This window comes from Tubulanus polymorphus, chromosome 1 (genome assembly GCF_964204645.1).
Source record: "Tubulanus polymorphus chromosome 1, tnTubPoly1.2, whole genome shotgun sequence".
Classification (NCBI taxonomy): Eukaryota; Metazoa; Nemertea; class Palaeonemertea; order Tubulaniformes; family Tubulanidae; genus Tubulanus; species Tubulanus polymorphus.
Window position 1 is genome coordinate 6,018,864 of NC_134025.1, and position 11,152 is coordinate 6,030,015.

General features: G+C 35.9%; 1 protein-coding gene across 3 annotated transcripts; it reads left to right on the forward strand.

The window, feature by feature from the left end:
* The first annotated feature begins 913 nt into the window (after positions 1–913).
* Positions 914–11,064, forward strand: LOC141899455 (natural resistance-associated macrophage protein 2-like). Of its 3 annotated transcripts, none has more exons than XM_074785795.1 (15): positions 914–999; positions 4,314–4,404; positions 6,029–6,144; positions 6,268–6,390; positions 7,554–7,780; positions 7,870–8,008; positions 8,080–8,235; positions 8,378–8,536; positions 8,627–8,674; positions 8,758–8,790; positions 8,906–9,025; positions 9,111–9,334; positions 9,894–10,053; positions 10,185–10,235; positions 10,322–11,064. In XM_074785795.1, exons 2-15 carry the CDS (start codon positions 4,335–4,337, stop codon positions 10,427–10,429), a joined length of 1,734 nt encoding a protein of 577 aa, XP_074641896.1. In that variant the 5' UTR covers positions 914–999; positions 4,314–4,334; the 3' UTR covers positions 10,430–11,064. The 3 variants fall into 3 exon arrangements, with proteins under 3 accessions (XP_074641896.1, XP_074641905.1, XP_074641913.1); XM_074785804.1 differs by having other exon boundaries at positions 934–999; positions 4,320–4,404; XM_074785812.1 differs by lacking the exon at positions 914–999 and adding an exon at positions 5,315–5,369.
* The last annotated feature ends 88 nt before the right edge of the window (positions 11,065–11,152 follow it).

Below are 11,152 nucleotides of genomic sequence, written 5' to 3' on the forward strand. Positions count from 1 at the left end.
TATATATATATATATATATATATATATATATATATATATGTATGTATGTATTGCCACTATATTATATTATGTATTACATGAACGATATTTGTATACTGTACTTTGTACAAAGTTACAATAAACGAAATGAAATGAAATGAGAAAAGGAATTCATTTTTGCGAAAAAAAACATGCTTTGGGAGTATTGATTACAAATTGAAAGCCTTGTTTGTTTTACGACAATAAATCTTCCTGTATCGTCAGATATGTTCTACGAACGGCTTTAACAGTTTTATATGTTTTACACAAGAAATTTGAAGATTAAAAAAGCGAAAAACAACGTGGGAGTTTGGGAATTTTGATTACATATTGTGGAGCCTATTGTTTTATCGATTATACGAAAATAAATTTTTCTGTAGTTTAAAAACGTCAGATTTCTACATTAAATCTCATGGCTTCAATAGCTTGATGTTTTACACTAAAGATTTGTTCCTAAGTATTACAACGGGTTGCATGGGTACGGAATTAATGGAACAACGGTATTTTAAGTACGGATTATAGCGAATTTTACTCGAAACGGAAAAGGGGAATAACGTTTGAAAAACGGGAGTAAAAAACACATAAAGGCTTTTCCTCCGGCTACCCGCTGTACAGTAATTTTCTGGCCGTCTTCGTTTCTTTTTTGTTGCTTTCCGTTTCATATTTAAATGTGATCCAGTTTTAGTTGAAGCTATTCTATCAACTATGGTCGGAAGCAAAAGAAGGAGTAATATAAAGTTTAAGTGAAAAATTGTTGGGAGGTCCCCAAATGCAAAGGGTCCTTGCGGAGTCCGTATACAATCGTAGTAAATGGATATGATTCCGGTTCGCAGTCCGTGTTTAGTATTTCACATGTCGCGCACGAAGGACGTGGACCCGGAAGTAAAACGGCTCCTGTCACCGTCGTAGCGACCGAGTCCGTTTGCGAATGATAATAAAGTGCCGCGTAATTTATGGACATGCCAGAGGCCCACCTCAGAAGTATGTATTTATCTTTCTCTTATATTATAGACGTACGTGGGAGTATTTTTCGGGTATGATTGCGGTTTAGGTGTCCCTAATGCTAATGGTTTGTACCTAACCTTACACCGTGTAACACACCAGGGACTTGTCACAATTGATAGTGAATGAATAAAACCAATATCAATGACCAGGTCCACTATCCCTGTATAATATATAAACAAGGGTGGCAACAAATTGTCAATCTGACAATGACTTCTCCACTTCAATCGACTGTAATTCCAAAAATTCTCAACCGATTCACATGAAATAAGCTTTAATACAACCTACAAGACTTTCTGCTTCGAACAAGCCTTCAACCACCACTCTCCGACAATTATCTCACAACGAAATCACCTTTTTTGACGAGAGATAGCTCAAAATGGAGGTCTACCGATTCTATGGTGGACAGCAAAATGGTCGTTTTTTTCACTTCAAACGATGATTTCTATGTGAGATCTTAGAGAAAACCCCAACAAACCATACATTTTTTTAAACTACGCGGTCATACCTGTACGCTAATCTCATTTATTTGTATAATCCACGCGCTCAAAATCGAACAAATGTACGAAAAAGTCACCTGAGCTCAGACCACTATTCCAAAATCTTCTATATCCTATAGTAAAAACAAGAAATTCGAGAGTTTAGTTCATATATAAGGGCGTAAATTCAAGGGAAATCCTGCTTATGGCTCATAGGCCAGCATCTTAGCTACGCATTGAAGTGGTTTTCGCCCCACATACCCAACCTAACTTTTGAAATAATCAAACTTTTAGAAAGGAGGGGTATCCCAGTACAGGTATTCCAGTACATCCGAGCCAAATATCTAAGGGAATCCCCCACCGTGTTTGGTACCCTTACTCCAAGCAAAAAAGTCCAGGGAATCCCTTATTTCATCATCAAGCTGTCTCTCAGGATCAATGGAATTCATACATATAACCGAAATTCGTTACCTATCCCATTTGCAGAAATTATGGCAACATTTATGGGGGACCTCTTCTTCACTCTAGGTACTATTTTTGGGGTCCGGCCCTACGCATCTTCGAGCTACTAACCTAATTGTGGTCTGATGCCACCTCGCACTATTGCGCTGGCGGCCATTAATCACGTGACGTGCATAGGTTCGGGCTATGTTAATAGAACCGCGACAAGTCTACGTCTGTAGACTTGAAAAAAGGAAATATTTGCTAATAATACCTCCCCTCAGACGAATGTTGCACTATATCTTCATAATACGGATATTTTATTAATTAACAGAAATTTTAATAAATTTTGTAATGTTTTTCGAAATCTCTAAGCCAATCAATACGCGTGAAATATTTAGCCCATTACTACGATATCACGTGATAAATGGCCGCCCAGTTGATGACAAGTTGAACGCCGTGTTCGTCCTCATTTTCGATTTTGAGCTTGTTAGCTCACCCATCGCGTGGATTATACAAATAAATGAGATAGGCGTACAGGTATGACCTCATAGTTTTAAAAAATGTATGGTTTGTTGGGGTTTTCTCTAAGATCTCACATAGAAATCATCGTTTTAAGTGAAAAAAACGACCATTTTGCTGTCCACCATAGAATCGGTAGACCTCCATTTTGAGCTATCTCTCGTCAAAAAAAGGTGATTTCGTTGTGAGATAATTGTCCTAGAGTGGTGGTTGAAGGCTCGTTCGAAGCAGAAAGTCTTCTTGGTTGTGTTAAAGCTTATTTCATGTGAATCGGTTAAGAATTTTGGGAATTACAGTCGATTGAAGTGGAGAAGTCATTGTCAGATTGAAAATTTGTTGTCACCCTTGTTATTTTATTATACAGTTGCAGGGATACTGGTACCCCCATCATTGGTCTCATCCATTATCAGTCGTGACAAGTCCCTGTGGTGTAACAACAGTAACACTTCTTATAACACTAGCGCCACCCAGTGGATAGGTGACCCAAACTGCAGTTCGACCATTTTTCGTTTTGCTGCTGGGATTGGAGCCGAGACGAGAGAGTTGTCTAAAAAAGTAGTCCACGACGGCCACGCACTGCTGCTGCATGTCCTTCCTGTCGTGTCCGAGTGTTCTGCAGTCCTCTGTATCTCTTGTTGGCGGAGGGTTGGGATCGGGTCCTCCTTATTATTGAGATGACGTAATTTACCGAGATCAACGGAGATGACATGAAATATAGCATAGTTATTTATTCCTTATCGATTTTAACACTTGAAATCATGTTATATCAGTAATTGTAAGGTTGGGATCCATTTGGTAATCGTTGTGCCAAATTGAGGTTAATGTGCCTAATGTAGAATTTTTTCTGGGGCTTCTATTTTACTGTACTAGCTTTACCTTGGCATGGGCCTTCAGGCCTAACCCAGTAAGCTACCCGTTCAATTTGTAGTCAATAAATCCTTAAGCATGTTTGTTTTGTAGAGAATGATTTTCTTTCATATATGATCAGGAATCTTGGCTCACAGAACAGTAAATTGTCTATTTGTTAATTTTTTTATATTTTGGGTTATTTTCTTTGTATGTTTCATGCCAAATATTACAGGTGCCTTAAGCTATTTTTTTTTACATGTAAAATTTGAAATCATATTTTTTATTGGAACATTCAGTAGTTGTATTTAATATAACATTATACTTTTGTTCTGGTTTGGTTCAACATTTAGTTTATTAATGGTCTGCGTTTATTTTGTGATATTTTAAATGCTGACTGCGCTATCAAACTTGTTAATGTTTATATGCAAAAGATAGTTTGACAGGTTTTAATTAATTCTTATTCATTCCCAGCAAATATACCCATTATTACAATGACAGTTGATAATCGATCATGGTTTTGTTTGCTGCGCTTCTGTGGCATTTATAGTATACATACTCATTTCAATTAAGTAGTGCTATTCAGTAAGGCCCAATTTTCTAATATCAGATGAATTTCCTTTGTTTCTTAAAACATTATGAATTAAGCCTACTCAATATATCAACCAGTCATAGGCCTACATCAAAGTTAATATTCAGGCACATTGGAAGCAATTTTCGATTGGTGAAGCCAATTGCCGATTTTTGACAGGTTCTTATATTCATTGCAGTGAAATATTTTAATAGAAAAATGAATAAATACCCATGAAATTTAGGCAAAGGGCTAAATACATTCACTTTTCATCCGTTGTTGAAGAAGATTGGGCCAATTCTTTCAAAATTTAGCTAATGTGAGCCTACTTGGAGATATTTCGGGTATCCAGTAGGTGACTTATATGTTAAATTCTGTCCATATCCCGGTACATGTATCTGTGGTTTGAATCTGATTTCATTCTTTTATTTAAGAAATAGCTGTATGACTCGCAAATGAAAGAAATAATCAATGAAAATTCACTGATGTACGAGTATCATCTACTACATGAGCAAAGAAGACCAGGTAAGAAAAATTTCAATATTTATTCCAAATAATTTTAGTTTATAGTCAACCATCTTTTCTAGTTGTGGTTGTTTATCACAGAAAGACCAATTTATTGTAGAGATTTTTTTGTAAAAGTTTTATTCATTCATCACCAAAATATCTCCTTGGCAGAATATATCCATGCGCTTGAACTTATTCACCATTGATTGCTATATCCCGTTGTGTGAGAATTAGACAAACTTTTTTGACTGCTTAATTCGTTTTTTGTCTATGATTCTTATTGCTCCGAAATCGATAGCCATGAATCATGGGTGGATTTAGGGGATTAAGGTCTCGACCCTTGCCTTCCCATTGATGTTTCCCTTTTTGCCAAGACAAAAATCGTTAAAACCTGTAAATCTGATGCTCATCCTCTCAGAATTTGCATCTTTTAGGATGTATTTCTTCAGAGATATATTGACTCCGAAGAAGTGACCCCACTAGTGGCGTTAACTTTTATCCGAGAAATGCCTTTTGGACCTCTGCCTTACCATTTTCCTAGATCCGCCCCTGATGTGAATTAGAAGCCGGTGAAAAGTTTTGATGAAATTATGAGTATGTTGACAAAACCTACCCTGTAATTTCAATCTCATTACACTTCCCTGGTTGTATGTAACATATGTGAAACTGTTAGCAGGATTATAGACAGTTGATCTGTGCACTAGAGCTTGTAGCTGCGATAACTGGATTTAAGTATGAACGTTATGGAGCAATTACGTTTTCTGTACGATTAAAGGATTTTGAATGCATTTTCAACGAACATCACGGGTATTACTGGAAGTTGTTGGGGACAAGCAGATTATTCAGGATATGGGATTTAATTTGAATGCTGTAGTGACATGATAGCTATTTGATAGATAGAATTGTTGATAGACATAATTGATTTAAGTTTTAGGAAGGAATAACTTTCTATTCCATTATGGCACTGTGTTTTTCATGCGCAGGTAAGCATTAACGTCTTTAAAGAAATCTGGGCCAGGTTTGTAGCACTAGTACTAACATATATCCTGGAACCACGAAAATGATAGATTGCAAAATACAAAAATCTTCCTCTCAGACAGCGGCAATTATTACCATTCTTTTGGCCATTTCAGCTGCTGTTCCTTATTCACTGTCTTTGTGTACTAACCTACCATTTCTCAATACTAATCATGACTCATTTTACTAACAGTTCAGATATTGATAAATTTACCTTTAAGTAAGTTTGATTGGTGTCTCATCATAACACTGATTAATCCACAGTTATAATTCACTCTTCTGAGATTAGTTCCATAAGTTCTTGTTCATTTACAATCAATGATAATGATATGATCTTGATAAGTGTTCAGGTCTGGTCAAGTGATTGGTCATATCTTTCTTATATACCCAAACCCTCCCACGTGTAGTAGTAGCCTAATCAGTCAGGAGTTACTTCAACTTGGAATATGGGCGGTTCCACTAATTCTTCCATTTCAATCAATGATGATGGTGACTTTAAGAAAGGTTATTTTCTATAGAAATATCATCTATACGGCAGATTTCCGAAGAGGAAAGATAAGTTATATTTTTCGTCTTTGAACATTGTAAAATCCGATTTTGATATGAGACTAATAATTGTTTATAGATTCACCGACAATTGAAGAAGCTTCACCGATCCAACAGGAAAATTCCAAAAAATCCGATGCTGCCGGCACTTATTTTGATCAAAAGATCCCGATTCCAGATGATGGCGATACAACGGTAAAATATATAAGATTCTTTTCATAAGTGTTTGAATTCCGAACACCTGTTGCTTAATGTACATGCAATATTTCAATGTTTAACAAAGTTTTCCATTAATTTCCCCAAATTTTTTTTTCTCAGGGAAAATTCAGTTTTCGTAAACTGTGGGCCTTTACAGGACCAGGATTCTTAATGAGCATTGCCTATCTTGATCCTGGTAATATTGAATCAGATTTACAATCGGGGGCTGTCGCTCAATTCAAGGTAAGGAAAGAAATTTGTAGATTCATTATCAGTAGCTAATGAATATGTATCATACATTGAAGAAATTCCATGTTGTGTTTATTAGCAGTTCAATTTCTGCATGACATTGATAAGTGTTAATGCATATATTAATTGTCATTATTATAGGTCGCAGGGTGTCACCATGGAATTTATTCTCTGAAATACCACACTCATTATTTATTTCTCATCAGGCTATCATTAAATTGGCTGATGAGGCAGCCAGGTCTTTTATCTGAGTGAATTATTAGATAGATTGATAAACTCATTGTTTTTGTGAGATTCAGGCCCAGATCTGACATGCAAAAGGTTTTTCTTTGATCTTTTTAATTGCGTTGAATTTCTCATTTATTCCACAATACCATTATTGTCGAAGAATATACAGTAGCATATAGATTAATTGATTTCAGTAGCAGGTTCTGAGAGCAATATATCTAGCCAACAAAATGCTATGAAAAATTGTCATTAACCTACTCAGAACAATAATGTGAATACATGTACAGTACCAGCAGCTGTACATATTCCAACGGCAGATTTTCAGGAATACCGACATTTGTATTAATAGTATTAGTATGTTGGTTGCTTGTAGATGGGACATTAACAATAAGCCTGTAACAGATGATCTTTGATGAAGTAGAATTCTTATTTTGTGATACGGGTAAAAAAATGCTAATATACCAAAATATTTTAGGGTACAAATTTGGAAGATGATGCTTCTGTAACAACTGGAAAATAACCGATATCATATCAGGGATGGATTTAGGGGGTGGTCTAGGGAGTCCGGTTCCCTGTCTTCCCATTGAGGGTGCCTTTGTTGTCAAGACAGAGATCGTCAAAACCTATAGATTTGACACTCATTCTCTCAAAAAATTGCATCTTTTCGGATGTATTTCCTAAAAAATATCTGATGCAACTTGTCATACGGCTGCTTTATCCGAGAAATGCCTCTTCTTTTCTTCTGGACCCCAGCCTTCCAATTTTCCATGATCCATCCCTGCATATCTGCTTCAAGAGTTCCAAACCACCAAGTACCTGGTGCGCCTTTGAATGGGTTTAATCCTTATGAGTTTTACGTAATGAAAATGAATCAACTAACTGTATACATTGTACGATGCAGTGTATGATGAATTGTTTTGTATTTTCAGCTTTTATGGGTGCTGTTATCATGTCATATCCTGGGTTTACTAATGCAGCGTTTGGCTGCTCGATTGGGCGTTGTGTCCGGGATGCATTTAGCCGAGGTTTGTCATCGACAGTATGCGAAATGTCCACGAATCATGCTGTGGATTATGGTTGAGATAGCTATTATTGGCTCTGATATGCAGGAGGTTATTGGCACTGCAATTGCATTTTATATTCTTTCAAATGGAAAGTACGTACCTGGGTATTAATTAATTAGCTTCAATGTATTTATACTTGAACTTCACTGATTTCACTATACCGTATGTGATCTGTTTTTAGGATTCCGTTATACGGAGGAGTTTTGATAACTGTGATCGATACATTTACATTCCTGTTACTTGATAAATATGGCTTGAGAAAACTTGAATTCTTTTTCGGATTCCTGATAACTGTTATGGCTGTAAGCTTTGGCTACCAGGTAAGTATCATAGGCATTTAGCTCCGGTCTATATCTATAGGAACGGCTCTTTTAAATCTATTATTTTACAGTATGTCATGGTTGCTCCGGATCAAGTGGAAGTTCTTAAAGGCATGTTTATACCTTACTGTGAAGGCTGTGGTCCCGCTCAACTTCTTCAAGCAGTTGGAATCATTGGTGCTGTTATTATGCCCCATAATATTTATCTTCACTCGGCTTTAGTGAAAGTATGTATTGTTTTAAAATTTTGAGTCGACCCTCTAATTGTAACCGTTTGTACATCTGTCTCAAATATAAACTGTGATTTGTATACACATGCGTATCAGTCGAAATTGAAAAGAGCTTAGAAATTACTTTGACATATTTCAGTCCCGTGATGTTGATCGAACTAAAAAGGCGAAAGTGGTTGAAGCGAATAAGTATTTCTTCATTGAGGCAGCAATAGCTTTGTTCGTATCATTCCTAATCAATCTGTTTGTGGCATCAGTGTTTGCTGAGGGGTTCTATGGAAAAAATGTTACAGATATTGTAAGTTTTAAAGATTTTCCTGAAATCAAAACCAATTCTAATCTTGTAACGCATTTAGAATACTTATATCCGTATTCATTTCTCTTTCAGTATAATAGCTGTTTAGCGAAAGACAATATCCATGCTGAAATTTTTAATGTAAAGTGCATTGTATTTCTTTTCTTTTTAACAAAAATGGCATCGAACCTTCTCATTCTCATTCTAAACATTTTCTCTTCTAGACTACTAGCAATGACGTTGATATCTATAAAGGCGTAAGTACCCATCAATTTAGTTAATTGAATGAAATATTTTGTTGGATGTGAAATATTTTATTCTTTTATTCAAGTACCCAGTGATTGGTAACTCATTGGACGAATCATATTTCAGGGCGTTTTTCTTGGTTGTCAATTTGGAGCTGTAGCGATGTATATTTGGGCAGTAGGAATTTTGGCTGCCGGTCAAAGTTCAACAATGACTGGTACTTATGCTGGTCAATTCGCCATGGAGGTAATTAGTTAGAATATTCCGATTCACAATTTTTAAGTTAAACTCTGTTGGATTTGCTTGTAAATGTTAAATTTGTTACTTTTAGGGATTTTTAAACCTCACCTGGAAACGATGGCAGCGAGTTCTATTAACGCGATCGATAGCAATCATGCCAACATTGTTATTAGCCGTATTCTCGGGTATTGAAGATCTCACTGGAATGAATGATCTGCTGAATGTTTTAATGAGTCTACAACTACCCTTCGCTCTCATTCCTGTTTTGACGTTTACTGCTTCGACCAATATTATGGGCGACTTCAAAAATTCAAAGTAAGTTTTCTGCTCCATTCTTTTTTAAGCGCGCATAAAGAAGTCAGTCAGAAAAATTTGGCCATCAAAGTTTGTATGAGTAAGAGAATATTTTTGGCAGCAGCATCAATGACTTAACTAAATTTTGATTAATTTCATGTATGAACCATCCTCCCTCTGCAGGGACTCGAACCTGATGGCATCGCTACACTCAGCCACGGCACGAACCCCTGCATCAGTAGACCGGGTGCGCAGGTACATGCGCAGCTTTCCGAACGAAAACTGGCGGCACCAATCAGTTTGCTCGTTGTATAATCGTTGAGGCAAATTTCAAGGAAGAACTATAAATGAGAAAACCCGGGCTAGAATAAAACAGGATTTCTGATTGGCTAAAAATCACATCATCTGAACTGCGCATGTATCTGCGCACACGGTCGATTATGGCAGGATTTCGTCCCGTGGCAATCTCGATGCCATCAGGTTCGAATCCCTGCCGGGGGAGGATGTGTATGATCTTGAAGAGCATTTTTTACATCATTGCTTTGAAGCAGTAATCACTAATGATATTTGTTTTTAATAGGTTTATGAGCACGATTGCAAGTGTGTTAACGGTTGTTGTGTTTGGAGTGAACATGTTTTTCGTCGTGGTATACATAGATAAACTACCGGTGAAACATTGGGCTCTTTATACATTCATCGGCATCCTTCTGTTCATCTATATAACATTTATTGTGTATCTTGTAAGTTTCATTTTCGAAAGCATCAATTATACGAATGTCTCATAGTTTAGCAAAATACTACGAGATAACCTAGAAATAGGAAACCTTTTGCAATTTTAATGATTGTAATAATTTCATTCATCCATTTGTAGGTGTTGCATTGTTTAGCTGAATTTGGTTTGACTTGTCTCCGTCGAATTCCTGTAAGTACGGATAGTATGGATATGTTACATGTGTAAATTACAGATGTTTTACAGTCTTCTCTTTTCAATTTGTGAATCCGTTTCAGATTTTTGGAGAACAATCATCAAAATCCTATGAACTTCAAGAAACGACGGAAGAAGTAGAAGTACCACCTGCATTAGCATACGACACTATCAAATCTGAAACAAGTTGACAAAATGTACCTTGAAATCAAATAGTTTCGAATGTTATTAAAGAATCAGCATCGTCCACTATTACCAGTATGTAACCAGCAGGATATAGTTGGGTTTGTGAACAGCGATCATGATAAGTCATTGTACAAAATGTAGTTGAATTTTCCGATAGCCTGCAGTGGGGTTATCCTATGATTTTATCTCAAAGGTTCTTAAATCTGTTTTCTGTTACATGTAAGCCTACCTGGTTGCTGTTTTTTTTTAAATTTTTCTTGCTGTTGATTATTTATGTAATTCTATCACTGAAAATACGTATGCCCCGTTACATCATGGACTTTAAAGTGTCCGTTTTACATACATTGATCGAGTGATTTCTTATTTAGTGTTTGAACTTGGTGTTAGGTGTTAATGTTGCGCTAAAAGTGTAAATAAAATACTTGTGTTTAGTGTCATATGTAATTATGTGAAAAAGATTAATATACACCGGTACCGTATCATTATTATTATTATCAAAATAAATATCATTATCAGATTAATTTACCATCAAAGTTTTATTTTTTATTTCACTTTCAAAGTCTATAGTGATATATATTACACTATTTATTAATCAAGTATATGAGTTGATTTATTTATTGAACAATTGTAAAGTTGAATGACGAGTGAATGAAAATAAACTTCAGTATGATATAACTATATACTTTGTATCCAGTTCCGTGTTAGTAATATTGACTAAGTGGATTCTC